This window comes from Podarcis pityusensis (genome assembly GCF_964106645.2).
Source record: "Podarcis pityusensis genome assembly, chromosome: 9".
Taxonomy (NCBI): domain Eukaryota; kingdom Metazoa; phylum Chordata; class Lepidosauria; order Squamata; family Lacertidae; genus Podarcis; species Podarcis pityusensis.
The window spans coordinates 39,618,491-39,636,157 of record NC_138034.1 but is presented as its reverse complement, the minus strand read 5'-3'; the positions used below and the strand labels follow the sequence as shown (position 1 = coordinate 39,636,157).

Below are 17,667 nucleotides of genomic sequence, written 5' to 3'. Positions count from 1 at the left end.
CACATCATCTGAGTAAACACGCCAGGCTCCAAAAACCTGAACCCTCACACAGTGTCTCATGCACCTATGCTCACAAGTTAATTCCAGAGTGTGTATACGTATGCAACTTTAATATACTTCCCCCCTGCATTAAAACCATGTGATAATATTCCCCCCCCTTCAGTTCAATCAACTACTTTGTCATTCCTTTTAAGGTTATTTTCTTTCTAAAATGGTTGAACACAATTTACCTAGGGCTTGCACAAGTTTCTGGTGGATTATACCATTTATTTCAGCTTTCTTTACTGACCTAGATTGCTTCTACTACTTATTTTATCTTCAGTGTTCTTTCTCCTTTTTTTATCCATTATCTCTGCTTCTCTCTTATTCTAACTTTCGCTTTAGTCTGAATATCTCTGCTGTTTCCTCCTTCCATATCGTGGCTTCTATTATTTTGCTGACTAAATGGAACTATTCTCAAGTAAGTGGACTGGGAACTGCAGCCAAAGTATCTTTATCAACGATGGAGAGATCAGTTGCTCATTACAGTACTTTAATTCCCCATTTCATAATTTTTTCTACTCCTCACCTTTCTGTTGAAGCACATGTTAAAATAACACAATTAAAAGTAGAAAAGCAAATGTTTAAGCAAGGCACAAAAGGACTATGGCTCATTTTCCCAAGTAAATTAGATATTTCATAATAATTAGTATGCACATTGACTTCTCATCTTCAGTCTTCCAACTCTCTATACCATCTAGAGTTTCCACTTTCATTTTCAGAAACTATCTTCTCCCCAAGATACTATTTCTGCAAATATTCTTTTATAAAAGCGGCATTGTCTAATATTACTACAAAGTGGTTTAACATGATATTATCTGGCTTCTTTTCTAATTGCATCCCAAGGGCGGTTCAAAAGTGTACACTTGCAACATTGGTGTAGCATCTCTACAAAGAGTATTAAGATAGGGAGGTGTTTCCCACCTTAGTTCTATGTGTACATACACACAGAGGTACATGTACAGGCAGAACAAGAGACCATCAGGCATATTCATTCATTCATTCATTCAATAAAATTTATACAGCTGGAGATGACGAGGACTGAACCTGGGACCGTCTGCATGCAAAGCAGATGTTCTACCATTGAGCTACAGCTCTTCCTATTGATGAAGGGAAGTACAAATGCATAAAACAAGCAAATAAATAATAAGCACTGGGAGATATATGCACATCTCCAATATGCCCATCCAGCTCTCTTTCACCACATTCGAAGCATGAATAAAATGTCCCGGGCAAAGAGGACTAGCTCAATAGGGTTCAACCATCATTGGCTCAAAACCCTTAGTCCCATAGATCTCTCCTATTCTTCATTTAGAAAGATGCACCAACCACTTGAACCAAATTCTATTTTGAAGTTAGTTATTGCAAGAAAAAATGACACATAATTTGCACCTATCTAAGGTACAGAAACATGCTGATCATTTCTATTCAGTATGGTGGGATTTTATTTCATATAATTTTGTTTTCACAAAGAAAGATATGTAATGAGAACACCAGGCAAGCCTCCATGGAGACAGCATTCCACAAACAGTGAATCATCACAGACATGGCCCGCTCTCGTGCTGCCATGCTCCAGACCTCTTGTGGAGCGGGCACATGAAGAAGGGCCTCAGATGATGAGTGCAGGGCCCAGGGCAGGCAATATGAGGAGGGGCTGTCCTTGAGGTATTGCAGCCCTGAACTGCTTAAGGCTTTATAGGTCAAAACGGGTGCTCTGAATTAGGCCTGGAACCTAATTGGCAGCCAGTTCCAAAAAAACTCAATTAAATGGATACCAAAGTAATTATGCATATAAGCAAGAAAGTTCAGTACTTCAGATCTCCGATATGGTTAATATATTGAAACTGACAATACTACACAACCACTTTACACTAATTAACACTCCTGTGTGCTTTAGAAGATGTAACATAGCATTATCTATTCCCACTGGGAAGATGTGAAAACCAATGAGAGGAAGTATGCTAGGAAGGGGGAAAAACACTGTTTCCCTCCATTACATTCAGCAAAAGGAACCAATAACTTAATATACTTTCATAGGGCCAGCATATGTCGGGTTTATAGATTCACATATCTTTTATCTTTAGTGGATATTCCTATTTCTTTTCTTCTTTGGCTGCCCCTGCCCTGTTGCCTCTTTCACCTCTTCTCATAGACAAGTTCAAATATGCCTGTGAAGCTCAAAATGCTTGTGCACTTTCAGCTACAAAGATTTTTCCTATATTCCCTTCAAAAGGGAAGTGAAAGAAGGCGATACTCTGAGCTAAATGAACAGAACTGCTAGAATAATCTGTACAAATACTGAAGGGGAGGCAATTTATGTTAACAGTGAATGTTTGACAAACAGGATATGTTAAACTTTAACAAAACAAAATAAGAAATTTTCAATTAAAAGGCATTGCCTCTCCTGCTTTATCTTTCATAGATCATACTGCCCATTCCATTATCAGATTACAACAAACACATGATTGTTCTATATCTCTCTTCTAATATGTATTTGCCGCCTTCTTCCTTCCTTTGCTCCCTCCCTCCTATTTTCTACAATTATGCTGTTACAGTATTCTCAGCAGGCCTTGTAGATGTTTTTCCTTCTTTTGCATGTGTCTTTCAACATGCTCCAAATATTCATTTCCCCTCTGTTTCTTTTGTGTAGATTATGAAACAATTATACTTAAACAGTGCCACTAAAATACTCCGGTAAATCCATCTATCTGCTGATCTAGTGATTTAAGATGGATGATTTTTTACAGGTTGCCAATAATGTAATAATTGGAGGCACATCAACTATATTGGGGGTTCAAAATGCATATTAAAAAAAGGAAGCCTTATTATGCTGAAGGTGACTTTCAAAGCATGTCTTTAACTTTGCTTCAAGTCCTAATGAAGCCTAAAAAAGGACTCTGTTTATTTAGGGTAACTTTATCAGGAAGATAAATGCTGGTTTTATCTTGTTCCTTTGGATGGTTCAAGAGATACAGGAAGTTATTTGTAGTGTTTCTAGCATACATTCGTCAGACCATTTAAATTTTAAAAGTCTACACTGAATTCCAAAATGGGAGGTCTATTTGCAATTCAACAGCAGCTCTATCATGGTGGCCTCAATGTATTTCATAGGCTGCCTCCATACATACAGGTGCATTGGATGAGCTCCACCGCAATGGGATTTCTTAAATGGATGGAAGAACTTTTGTTGCACCCAAGAATGCATACAGAAATGCATCTTGCTTTGAGGCAAACAGGGAGCTTCTTGTGAGCGAACACTGTGAGTGAACTCAGAAGCAACCAGGTGGAGAAGGAAGGTTTCAATTCAACAACATAATTCAGCAGACTTAATGAGAAGCAAAATGGGAAAGCAAAGCAAAGTTTGGTATTCAGGGCCTCATTTCAAGAGTGCTAGATGTTTAACATCATATAGAAAAGGTCACACTCTTTGGACAAGTATATTCAGCAGGACTACCACCCTAAGCTTCCTTCTCATCACCATCAGAAGCATATACTGAAAGAGGAGGGAACAACAATTTACCATAGTCTATCTTAGAGTGGTCCAATTTTTCATACCAGTTGGACTGCAAGAGTATTTTGACATGGAATCCATGGGCTGCACACTGCCTTGTTGCATGGGGGGCAGGGAGTGAGACCCAAATTTGGTGCCCGTCCACCCTAGCTCTCATGCTGCTTTCCCAAAGCTGAGTAAGTGAGGTACAGGGCTTTGGAAAGGAGGTGTGAGACTCTGGCAGGGTCCAAGAGCCCTCCCACATCCTTCTGAAAGTGAGGAAAGCACTACCCAGCTTTAGGAAGGCAGTGTGAGGACAGGGGTGGGGCATGTCAAATGTTGCTGAGGGCCACCAAAAAAGGCCTTGCTGGCCGCATGCTGCCCTTGGGCCATGCATTGGATCACCTTGATCTATCTATAATGAATGCAAAAGAGTAGTCCCCTTCACCAGTTTTATCCTTGTAGGAAACAAATATTTGCCATAATCCTAGGAGCACAGGGAAAGGTGAAGGAAGACGAGCTTACATATTTGATTTTGTGATTGTACTTTACTTGATGGAGTGGGATGGGGGATTTGGGTTCATTGTTATCAGTGAAAACTTTTTCAATAAAATGGTTGGGGGGGGGGAAGTCACTATGTTTAGTTATCTCAAGCATGTGCTATTGCAATTCATATCAGACAAAGAGACTCCTGCATGATCACAGCTTTCCCCATTCACTTCAATGTCACAGAGAGCTCTGTGTGTACAACAGAGGCTGCATGTGGACCCATTCCTGAGAATGAAGTGAATGGAAAGGTATTGGTTAAGACACTGGAACTCTCCAGCCCAAGCATGTTACCAGCATTAGAGCCTTGGGGCCTACCAACTTCAGGGGTCCTGACTTGCAGTTTCGACAAAAAATGTCAGCATCACCAAATCATTAACTCATGTAAGAAGATAAGGAGAACCTTCTGGATGGGGCCAGTGACCCACCTAGTCCAGCATCCTGTTCTCACAGTGGCCAAACAGGTGCTTATGGGAAGTCAAGATGCAGGAACCGAGCACAAGAGTACAGTTCCCTCCTTTGTTTTCTAGCAACTGGTATTCTGAAGTCTAAAGTGAAGGGCAACACCACAATCCTCTTTTTAAACATATGTTTTTAAATATGCCATAAAATCGGGGCCCGATTTAGGTTTGATGAGGCCCTAAGCTACTGAAGGTAATGTGGCCCTTTATATGTCCAGCTGTCCTTTGTCAACAACAAATTGTCACTGTTTTTTGTGTTGAATATATGCTATATGGTAATTTAAGGATCTAATAGGTATCTAAAGCCATTTGCACATGTTGCCATGCAACTAGTCCATGCAGAATGTAGGCACTCTATATATAGAAATGAGCAAACCAGGCTAGCAGGCGGGGCCCATTACTTACATCACAAAAGCCTACACAACACAAAACAAAACACTGTCACTGTATGCAGGTTTATTTTATTTGTTTTTTATCTTATATTTTGGAAATGTACATCCAGGTTTTTTGTACACCCAGGGGGGGCTCTTTAAATTTTTTGGGCCCCCCCCAAGAGAGTGGGGCCCTAAGCTATAGCTTGTTTAGCTTATACGTAAATCCGGCACTGCATAAAATGCATTCTGATTTAAAATATGGTGGTAATCAAGAATTTCTCTTAGTATGGCTGTGAACCAGATAAAATTAGCTCTGTAAGAGGTGTGTTTGAAAATGCCACATGCACTAAATCAAACAAAAATTAGAGCAAATGAATTTAGCGTGCTAAAAAGGTTTTTCCACTTTAGTAAGTAGATTATAATGAAACGTAGTAAAATATTTCATATAACTGATTAGTATGTTCCCACTTATGTACACTCTTGAAGCAGTGTGAGGTTTTCAAAGCTGGAAAGTAGCCAAAACCAACATTGCGGGGGGGGGGGGAAGGGAAGAGAGACACGACACACTTTAAAAGGCATAATTTCTGTAGTGGAGTTTTGTAGGGTTTTAAAAAAATAAATAAATCTCAGTTTCTAATGCCTATAAAATGAAAAGCCCCAAATCCAGAAAGGTCAGGTGTAGCATATTGCACATACAGAAACAGAATGAAATTGTTTTTCTAGAATACTGCACAGGGATGATTACAGTACTTAAAGTATTCCTATGCAAATGCACTAAAGCAGGTGAGCAAGGGAAAGTGAGGAATCAAAGTTATTCTATTTGCAAATGAAATCCATCACTTTCTATCACTTGGAATGCCATCATCCTAAGAAAGAAAGTATGTTTAGCATGTTGTTATGTCTGGGGTGCCACATAAGCCTCCAGGGCATGGCTCATATCACTGCAATGCCTTACACGGTTCTGGCATTAAGTAAATATTAAACAGCAGTACTTGCATATGCAATTACTCATTGCCTTTCTACTATTTCCATACAAGCAATATGTGCTTAGACCACCAAAGAAACCTCAAAGAAAGAAGTGAGCATTTTTACTAAGAATTTTGTCTTCCTTTTAATTCATTTATTTGTCACCATCAGTCCTAGATAATTCCCCCCAACACAGGCATGCTTATCGCAGCTCAAGAGTGTGTTCAGTTTCTTAGACAAAATAATAACGTTCCAGAGGCTGCTCTTAGTTTTTCTGCTTGCCAAGTATTGTTGAAACAACAGAAGATGCAGGAAACGTATGGAACAACAATCACATTCCAATTTTTTGGCTCTACTCCTTATGCCAACACAAAACCCCCACTGCATCACAGAATTTTTAATAACCCCTAAAATACGGTGCCAAACTCAAATCGTGCAAAGGCCAGCTAAACAGAGAAATGTAACAAACAAACAAAAACTTGTTTAAAAATATAGCAATTCTCCACTTGCTTGGAAAAGTTCTTGATTTTAAACAATATCTCATTCACAACGAGTTTATGTCCTTACTTCATTTCATACAAGGCCGTTTCCTAAAATTGTCAATGAAACTAGAGGGTGTTTTGTTTTTTTATAAACCCAGGAAGATGAACAAATATTAGTTATGAAATATCTGTTGCTCTCCTATCTAATAACCAGGGGTACTGAAAGCACTTTAAAAGACAACTTTCAGATTATTTTTTGATTGCTTCAATACTTCAGATGTTGGGAAATCTCAGCTTTAAGAGATTAATCTTCTTCATGGTAGTAAGGCAACGACCATTGTTTCAAGGCCTCTCATAGAAATAATTTAAAAGGAAGTATCATGTTCTTTGACTAATCTGCTCATTTTGTTGGTCCTGATGTTTAACTGTTCCATTCATCAAACTTCGTTCCAAATGAAACTGAGACATTCCAAACTGAGACACTGATACTGTAACACAAGTTGATCACACACAAAGAAGTAAAAATACTAAAGAAGTGTAGAAGTAACGATCTCCATAAAAATGTTGCTTCATATCAGGAAATCACACTGACCAATTCCAGCTACAGCTATTGAATCTGGCAGTAGGACTTAATGAATACTGATGTCTGGAATAAGTGCTTGTACTTCAATTAGGTAACGAGTTCATTTATTATTATTATTTGTTATGTAGATGTGACAGAGGTTAACCCACCATAATTAAGATGGCATTTATAGATAGACATATATAAGGCGGAGGGAAGAAAAAGAAGATCAAGTTTGTTCCTAGCAGAAGAAAATCAAGTATAAATGTTGCACAATTTGTGAGCTAATGATTAATATAATGTGAGAGAGATCTCTCTTTCTGGTTTAACAAGAAAGACTGATGACCTCAATTTTCACTATTGCTCGGAAGTGGTCAGTTAACCCTGGTAATGAGTATAATGATTAATGCCTACTATGCAAACACACAGAAGGGCTCAAAGCCAAACTCCATGTTTCTAACACCTCTAAATGGGCACAAGTTAACTTACAACAATGCATTTAGCCAAGCAATTAACCCTGATTTAGTCTGTCAGTCACTTTTTGTTTAAGTGTGTGTCTCCTGCTAAGGGACAATAGTTTTGCCAACTTCTTTAGTTGAAGGCCTCTACAAACTGCAGGCAGGAAGATTTTCAACAGCTTTTAAAACAACAAGAAGAAGCCATGAAGCTATTAATGCTAAGAGCCCTGCTAAAAGAAGCAGCAGCTGGTGATATTAATAGAAAGTATTCATATACAATGCTGAAAATAAGTTGTTCCAACTCTGAAAATGCTGAAAATAAGTACAGCAATTTGAAATAATGTGAGGACTTCAACCTACTTAAACACTTGATTAAATTTTGAAATAGTATTATTGCGAAACCCCCATATTTGACAAGCTGGACAAGAAAAAGAAGACACCTAGCTTTATTATAGGATTCTATAATAAGAAAAGAAGATTGGAAAAATTCATGGATCAGAAGGCTATATTGTGACTACTAGTCATGATGTAGTCTGAATATCAGATTTTTTCCTTAATGGAAATATAGCTTGTTGATATCTCAGTTGCAACATGCATCTGAAAAAATATATCTTATTCATTCATCGTGTAGTTTGTAGCCAAGGCTGCTTCCACCAAAGGATTCATAAAAAGGCTTACATCTAATATAAATTTGTGCATATTGTTTCAGAGTATTGTTTACATACATTGTTTACCACAGAGTAGTGGTAAAACTAATGTGGCATTTTATCTCGATTATAATACATTTACCCTTATTTGTCACTGCACAAAATGAATTCTCTAGAAGACATACACACTTTAAATGTAACACAAAATTAAGAACACAATAAAATACAATCAATTCAATGCTGAAGTCCAAACCAGCACCAGAAAGTAAAACAGAGGTTAAGCATATAGAAATGGATAACAATACACAAAACAGCCCAAAACGCTTCATGTTAGCTGAAAAGCAAGCAACAAACATCAATGTGCAGAGGTAAATATATATCGTTAGTAGCATTTTTTGGGAGAAGTTTTTTTTATTATTATTAATGTGGGACCACCAAGCAAGCCTCTTTAAGAAGAGCGTTCCTCAGCCAAGAGAACACTGTCAAATAAACCCACTCCAGACTTCACTCATCTAGAGGAATCATCTGTCATCGATGTCTCTATCAGCTTCTTAGCCCTCAGTCAGTCCACAACTGCAACCAGGCACTGAACTGCTATATGCAGGCATGATGTTTGGGAGTCCTCGTATAAGTTTTAAATGCTCTTTGAAACACTGGGCAGTGCTCTCAGAATGTTATCCAGCGACAGGGCAGGGAGGCAGTAGTTGCCTGACCTCCCATCACTGGCATCATCAGCGCTCCCACCACTGAGTTTGCACTGTGCTGACCATGCCTCCACCTTGACCTTTGACCTCTCCCTCTCAGTAGGCAGTGATGCCAAGTAAGGGCTGTGGCGTCACCCACTGACTACTGTTGCTATCCAGGGATGGGTGGGATAAATATTAATCTATTTTTAAAAATAATTGAAGGGACAGGGCTCAGGAGAAATTATAGTTAATCAGAAAGCTTCTGAGCTCTTCCCCACAATTGCACCAGTGAGTGAGCATGCGGGGAGGCTCAGCTTATTTTTTAAATGCACCATCTGAAGTTTTCAAATTATCTTAAAAGGCAGGCCCAGAATGAGAATTAATGGGAAAGATTGGGGAAACTAAGATGATGCGAGAGGAAGTGGAATATAAAAGGAACCAAGGAAGGGAAGTCCGTCAGTGATGGTATTTTTGAATGTAATAGAATATGTAACTCTTTTTTCCTATTGTTTATTACTTTCCGTTTTTCCTTCTATTGAAATGTATCAAAAATGCATTATTATTTTTAAGGCAGGCAGATACATTACAATAGTTGAGTCTCTTTACCATTCAGGACTACTCTGCTGGCCAACAGTTCACAGATGCAATGGTGATGGAAAAGTAGGAATTATTAGCCATCATCACTGCCACACAGGAAACCCTATGACAGTTTCTCATGTGTGTTTGACCATGCTAATTTCAAACTGCTCACCTTTGTTGCCCAGTCATTGTGTTGCCTACAGCCCTCCAGAAAGCTAGAGAAAAGATATGGCTCTACGTATGATCACCAGGAACTAAGCCAGATATTGGGTCAAATGTTACGCTGTACAAATGCCTTGCCACCATCTTGCAGAAGAAATATGTTTGGCAGGCTGCCAAACTGCACCAAATATGTGTTCTACATCCTGCAACATTTAAAAGTTCATTTCCAGCATCAGTTGCTCCTTCACATTTCTCTTCCTGTCCCTGTCTGATTGTTCCTCCAGCTTCACAGCTAAATATTCAGTCTCCATTTGTAAGAGCTGGATCTCAGATTGGGTGGTTAGAGCAAGATTGTGTGCATCATTTGCAGTTTTAGAAACACCTGACTGTTGGTCAGATAGCAAATCGAATTTCTTCTCAAGTGGAGCTAGGGCTGCTCTCCAGTCCAAGGCTAGGGCTTGCCTTATTTTGTTAATGTACACATCTGCGTCTCTGGCCTCCTCCATTGTAGCAGCTACTTTCCTGCCTTTAGGGGCTTTCATGCTGCTTTTAGCCATGTCAGTGTCTGAGGCCTCCTCTGAAGCCTCAGATAAAGCTCCCTCTAACTAACCTTGCAGGTTTGCTTTTTGGTCCATGTATTCCTTGAATCATCTCCTTGCTGAGGCTATATAAAACTTTTGATCAGATGTCAATAGGATCCACTTTGCTTAGATTTTGTCCCAGGACGATTGGAGACACAGAATCATGCTGCCATTTAGCTTTCCAACAAGCCACGCCCACCCCTTCCTTCGCATTTCTAACTTGCAAGGTTTTAACATTCTCCAAACTAGGGGATACTGTGTCCTCAACAAATAATTGTGAAAGAGTAAAGCAGAGACCAAGCAATAAATCACATTTCAATTGGTTCTAATAAATCAAGACTAAATGTCACACTCTTATTGGGGATAGAGACATTTGTGTGCCTGTAATCAGTGTAAAGGCATATTATTGTAAAATGGCTTCCTCTTATGTTTCAAACTGAATAGCACACAAGTACCGACAAGGTGACCCAGTGGGAAAACAAATATGAGATATCCGTCCCAATTCCCAAAGCCTGTAAAGTTCCCATCTTTCAATTTGGCATTTTATGTTTGATTCTGCAGAAATTTCTCCTCACTGCTAGGCTATTCTGTTTTATGATGGCAAGTCTGAGATTATTACTTTCCAACAGTGTTGGCTTTCATTAGTTTTTGATTTTACGTGCTAGTGCATACTAAACAATGAGTGCTGTTATTAATTTCTCCCAATAGTATATCATTATAATGACACAATATCAGAGCAAATAAGCACCTATCACTTTCACAATTCCAGCTAGCATTGTTAAGCATAGCATTTGCATGCATTATGCGGTGCACAGGCTAACAGAAGTGTCTTATTTCTGGATCCATGTGGCAGAGAATGAATGATTGAGTTCTTGGCTTCAGGTATCAAATTACATTTAGGAGAAATGTGAAACTCCCAGACACAGAGATTAATAAAGTTGCCTTTCCTTTTTAAAGATTATGTTCATTCCAAATGCACAGACAAAGATTGCAATCCATTGGTCCCAGATATGAAAAAAAGAAAAAGAGAAAGAAAATGCACAAGGATCAAGAAGTGGGAGGGGAGCAGTAGGACCCTGCATTATTTTTCACCAAGACTTACAGTTTTCTAATAATAGAGAACCTAGACTGCTTTGGCCAATCCTACAAATAGCCTTTCCACTTATCCATGTTCACAGCCAAGGTAACTATTAGTGTACAAATCACTGTTTATCTGCAAATAGCCTTTTCAGTGCAAAGTTCAACCCTGTAAGTACACTGAAATGGATCTAGATAATCAGTGCCATCCAAGTCTTGCACAACAACCATCCACTTGAGCAGTTTCCAAAAATATTACGTTGGACATTTGGCTGAGAGCTGGAATAGTCCTTTAAGGTGGTTCAGAACTCACCTTCTAGCAAGCAGGTATTTATTACTTCCTGCTCAATATTATGAGCCAGAAGCAGCAACGGCCAAGCAAAAAGATGGCACCCTGTACTCTTCCAAGCACCTTGTTTATGTCCCTAGGCCTCAATAAATGAAATTAATCCCAGTTCACTAGAGACCCATTTAATGGCAATGAAGTGGTATGCAAATTATTAAGGATGCAAATTTCCAAGTGCTTAGCAAATAAAGTCACAGAAGACTCTGAGATGAGCTTTTCATTGTGTTTTGCAGGATCCACTTCTGACTTGCATTCCCATCACTGTCTGTTCTCATACACCACTCATATCTGCCTGTAAACCAAGGGGCCAAACCAGCAGCACCAAAAGGGAGCTTAGGAGCAATTACATCAACTGAGTCATTTCCACATTCCACAAAGCAACCAGGGCTTTGACAGGACCACCAGCCATGCTAATAGAAATATTGCAAGTGCTCTCATAACTCTCTCTAGGACCCATCAACCTGAGATTGGATTGTTCTCTCACCCATGGATTGTTCTCTCACCCATGCAGAGAGAGGAAGACACGGCAAGCCTAAATCTCATTCAAAAGTGATTTGGCCATGAAAGGAGAGAAGAAAAATCCCTCTCATTCCCATACCATAGCATGACCTTTAGCACATGTTGGGCCACTAACAACTGGAGGCAGCTCCATGACCTTATGGTTGCCATGACAATCCTGAACCACCTCTGACAAGTAAGAGTTGACATGGATATTGAGGTCTCCCAGAACATCCATTCTGGAGGTTCCTCCTCCTCATGTTTGAGATCACCACTATCAGATCAGGCAGAGGGAGAATGCAGAGATGGGTGGTACAGGATCTCTAATGTGCCCCAATAGTCCACATTGGAGGGGAGGGACACTCCAAACAAGTGCTCACCCAGATAGTAAACCTAATGAGAAACAGAGAATACTAATAGGCAACTTCAACCCCCACCCCATTGCAGACACCAAGTCTATACTAGCACTGCAACGAAAACCTCGTCTAGCTAATGAACACCAGTAATCCTCGAAAACAAAACACACAAGATAGTATTTTCTGAATTTGAGTAGAAAAATTGATGTCGTTTAAAAAAAATTCCACACCATCCTAAGCAGCTTCTGTTTGTAGCTAACTGTGCTACTGAATCAGCTAAAATTGTAACTCGCTCCTTGCCTCTTTTTAAAATGAAGGGCTTTAATCAGGTAACAGACAAGCTTATTCCATCTGTACTATGTACCTAACGCCTTCCAAGCTTTCAGTTTCACTGTGCTGTTGCTATGTAGTTCACACAAGCCTGCAGCAACAAGTGACGAGCAACAACTGAACACTGATCACTAACAACTTGTAAATGATCCATCGTAACATGTCTTGCCTTTAATTAATATCTCTCATAAATGTTCTTTGCCAAGTTTATTATGTATATAGCATTACTGTCCTACATGTCACCTTACAGAGCAATGTAAGCAAACTATACAGATCTCTGTCTTGAAGAACGTACAATCTCAATTTTGTTAGTAAAAGGAATAACTAGGGGAGAAAGGTAGTCAACAGGTGAACACAAGCAATCATGACTCTTTTCTGCTGCATCTTTAGCACAATAATTGAATGTGGCTAAAATCTCATTAGAGAAGGAGGGAAGCTAGAGTTGGAGAAGACAATATCAGACTATTGCTACATGGAGCAGACCCACAACTTATGTGGAGCTTACATTTCAGGGATAGTGCCTAAAGCCAAAATCATATATCGTCAAAACACACTGGGTGCAATGGCAGTTGGGGTTGCCAAAGTCCCCCGCCCCCATGGATACCCTCTTATTTTCTGCCTCGTTTTTAATTTTTTGATTTATTCTGCCAAGCACCTAAAGCTGAATGGGCACAACTTAAGTGTGCATAAGTTGCAGGTCTGCTGTACTTTTTCCTAACAGAAAAGTAAATTTAAACTCTAGAGGCTAGAAGCGGTCAACAGTAGCATAATGCCCAGGTAAAAGACATAGAGAAAAATACTGAAAAGCAGTACTCCAGCCACCCTTGTATACATTGCCACCGCATGTCTCTCTAGTCACTACAGGATGCAGAATCACTTTGAACATGTGGGAGAATATCTGCTGGCAAATGAGTGGGAGGGGGAATCTGAAAACATACCGATTCTGTGAATCTAATATTTTTGTTAGATTAAGCTCTATTTTCCCTCTTTTTTCTTTCTTTCTTTTCTTTTCTTTTCTTTTTTTGCTGGGATGCTTAAATTAATTGTCAATTCCAAAGGTAGCAAAACAAACATGACAAGTACAGTGGTACCTCTGGTTACGAATTTAATTCGTTCCGGAGGTCCGTTCCTAACCTGAAACCATTCTTAACCTGAGGTACCACTTTAGCTAATGGGGCCTCCCGCTGCCGCCATGCCACCGCCGCGCGATTTCTGTTCTCATCCTGAGGTAAAGTTCTTAACCTGAGGTACTACTTCTGGGTTAGCGGAGTCTGTAACCCAAAGTGTTTGTAACCTGAGGTGTTTGTAACTCGAGGTACCACTGTAATTGCAAAAGTTTTGAATACAAGATGGACAGAGAGCTATTAATCTGCCTCTGGGCCCCTATACAAATAAGCCCCCACAAAGGAATATACATGCATGCATATAAACACAAATTCAACCCTGAGACATCACCCCAAACCATCTCTAACCATAATTCTAGACCTCAAACCACAGTATGAGCTTCCAAATATACACCAGACAACCTCTTTCACATTTCATTATCTCAGGGTTCAGCTTCATAAATTCACACCTGTTTCCATGTGCAGCAGTCACTGCAGAGTGATGGCCGTAAATGTGACTTGTTAATTCAGACATCACACCAGTCCATAGCTATCACTGCCCTTGCTTGCAAACCCAAATCGGATTCTTCTCTTCTTCTAGCCAACTGCAATTCAGACATCCTGCCAAACTATAGTTAAGCTTGACATCTACATTGAGCCAAAGATACATTCAGAGGCAGAGTAGGAGGTTAGGAGGACAATGTGCCTGTCACTCAAAGCAGCAGCCTGCTTCTCTTTCTCCTTTTATCCATATAAGAAACACCTGGTAAAATAGAATATGCTGTCTCACATCATCTAGTAGTGAGTTTTCCCACTCAATAAATTTGGGTATTCCAATGAACTTTATAATGCTGAACTTTTCAACAGTGTGTCATCATTAAACACCCTAAGATAGTAACCTCAGTCACACTCACTTTAAGTGAGTCCCATTACATCCAGCGGAACTTCTTAGTAGGAAGACAGAGGCACAGAATTCAAGTCCATAACTCTAGAGGAAAATTAGTTACCCGAAAACTCTGTTTTGCTGAATTGTTCTATTTCCAGCCCTTCATCTTTAAACCTTTATACTGATAGGTACAGTTGAATGGCATGAACAGTCTAATATAGTGCAGGACACAACACTACGGAAGGGAAGGTGTGTTAACTAAGATCAAGAACAGGACAGAAAGTGGAGAGAAATTGCCAGGATAAAGGGACAGGACTGTCAAATGAAGCTAGAGCAAATGAGTGAAAAAGAGTAGGGGATACAGAATAGTCCAAAAGATTGTTTTCAGAGTGAGAACTAGAGGCAAGTATGCGTTCTTGAAATGCCTTCTTAAAAAACAAATCACTTATTTCCAGGCACTTGAAACCCATGCTTCTTAATGAAAAGTAGATTCCTCCCCAGGCCTAAACATTTCTTTTTTAGAAGGAGAATGCAAATGCTTATCAATCTTAAAAGGGTGGGTTCATGATTGTATAACTACCATGAATAAATTAGCTTTAAGCTACATTTGTTATTATTTATGGATTTCTGAAGAACAGTTGGGTGCATCATCTGCCTGACTCTACCCAGAATCCCCCTCCAGCTTATGAAAGGTTTGGACATGTTTATTTGTGGCTACAGAAAAATTCTTTACTTCTTCTAGCAGATGAAACAAATCAGGGTTTAAAATAAAGTTATGGAAATTTGAATTAAAGCTTAGAGGCATACAGCAGACTGCGGCCAGGTGTTTTGTAGATAAAGCTGATGGTGCATACATCTTTGGAATCATTTTAAGGTGATAGTTCTTAAGGTTAAAGGCACTGTGGAACATGCAATGAAAATTCCTTATAATCATATAAGAAAGAATATAAAAGAAGAACCCACATGAGGATTTACCTTCCACGGCTCTTTTGAAAAAGACTTTACAGCTGCCACAGGTAACTACTCCATAATGACACCCAGATGCCTCATCTCCACACACCAAACAGACTTTGGAAGGTCTTGAGGATCCAGACGACACACTTCTCAATGAGGAGCTATGAGGGAGGGGAAAAAACAAGTTCGATCAATTCAAGTCATACTTGCCACAAATAATCTCCAATTCATTGTTATGTGTGTTCAATGACTGTAAGGGTCATGAATTTAGGGAGCTACAACCCCTTGACATTGGCATTGTTTGTGTTGATAAATTTCACTTGTTATATGAAAACCACCCATAAACACACAGTGACTGTTTTTGAATGTCACAGTAAACTATCGTTATGGATTATCATTAAGGGAACAAACCTAGTTTTCCTTCAGGCTCTCCTCCAGAGCTGCTGTGAGATGAGAAACCTTTGCTTATGATTAGTCACATTTAAGTGTTGCATCTAAACTGTAAATTTTTGGTTAATCTTAACTATAGTTTATTGAAACAAGTCAGATTCATAAGCCACAGTTTGAAGCTGGCTTGTTTCAATTAAACCGTAGTTAAGATCAATCAGAGATTAGTGGGTTCAGATGACATGACAAATGGGTTAAGCAAAAATAAAAGTGAAAATGTCTGAATTCCTCCTCACTGCTACAGAAAGAGCAGGGGAGCAGTGCAGCACACCAGGATACAGAGCTCATTCATATCGTGATGAACCATGATTTATCAAATGTTCAAGTGCAGTCAGACTGAATGAGTGCCACAAACTCCATCATCATTTTAATTTATTACTTGCCCTTCACCCTAACGCCCAAGGGTGGATTACAACAATTTAAAATACATCTTTAAAATAGTTTTGAAAACTTACAATTTACAAAAACTGCAATCACAAAAAACCCAACTCCTCCTTGGAATATACCTCCTTTATCTCCTCAAAATCACCAAGGAAACATATGAAGAATGCATTTACACATTACAGTAGGCTATCCATTAAGAAAAAACAGCATATGCTTTAAAAACATATTTTATGAAGACCAAATGCACAGGCATTAAATGTTGAGATTAATGCCAATCCAAACTACATCTGAATGTCTGATGTTTTATTGTATTTTTAATATTTTGTTGGAAGCCGCCCAGAGCGGCTGGGGAAACCCAGCCAGATGGGCGGGGTATAAATAAATTATTATTATTATTATTATTATTATTATTATTATTCTCACTTGCCTAGGGGCAAGTCCCATTAAATTCAATGTAACTTACACCTGAGTAGTTCTTTAAATGAGTGCACTGAAAAGTTCTACTCAAGTATGTCCATTAGTCACGGCCTGATTAAAAGCCTTAAAAGTAGGGACTCACAAAATTTCACTAGAATATTTCTGTCTTTGTATACACACACTTCTGTCTTTGTATACACATACACCACTCCAAATAGCATTCTGGTAAGTGCAACTTTTGAAGGTTAGATGTATATTGGTTCACATATTATTTTGGAAACTGCAGGTTTGATGGGTTCCGTGTTAAATGTGTACTGAATTGAATTTCTCCACCATCCCTAGCAGGCAAGTGATTTCTCCACTCTTTCAGCAATCTAAGCCAATGATAGTATAGCAGTCTCCCCACCACTGATGGCAATTGCTTAAAAGCTTCCTGTAAGCACTACTCAATTCACATACTGGTCCCATCAGGGGTGCTGCCCTTCCCTAAATAAAATGAATGTCATTTCCCTGCTGTTCTTTTTCCTGGTAACGCCCCCTTTTCTTGTAATTAAGTTCTCTACTCTCCATAGCTATGACAGCCATTCCCAAAGTCTACTGCTTCTGAGGCATTGAGGATGCCATAGTACTGATGAATGGGGATGTGTGAGATTTCATCTTCTTCTGCTAGGTGCATCTTGGGCCATAAATATCTTTTTTTGGCTGGTCTCTGGGGCTAGAGCATAATTTCAGAGCTAGAAGACCTGCCTTAACCACGGGAAGTATTTAATTGCACTATTATGCACATCAATGGGAGCTTCAGAATCATATGTTACCTTTAACCAAGCATTAGATAT

At 39.2% G+C, this 17,667-nt stretch overlaps 1 protein-coding gene across 8 annotated transcripts in view; it reads right to left on the bottom strand.

The window, feature by feature from the left end:
• NR3C2 (nuclear receptor subfamily 3 group C member 2) overlaps window positions 1-17,667 on the bottom strand; it is a 132,138-nt gene that overhangs the window by 36,817 nt on the left and 77,654 nt on the right. For 7 of the 8 annotated variants that reach the window (XM_081021335.1, XM_081021339.1, XM_081021333.1 and 4 more), the window contains one exon: window positions 15,593-15,744. In XM_081021335.1, the coding sequence (XP_080877461.1) occupies window positions 15,593-15,744 (152 nt within the window). The remainder of the gene's footprint in view (window positions 1-15,592; window positions 15,745-17,667) is intronic. The other variant, XM_081021332.1, reaches the window with a different exon arrangement.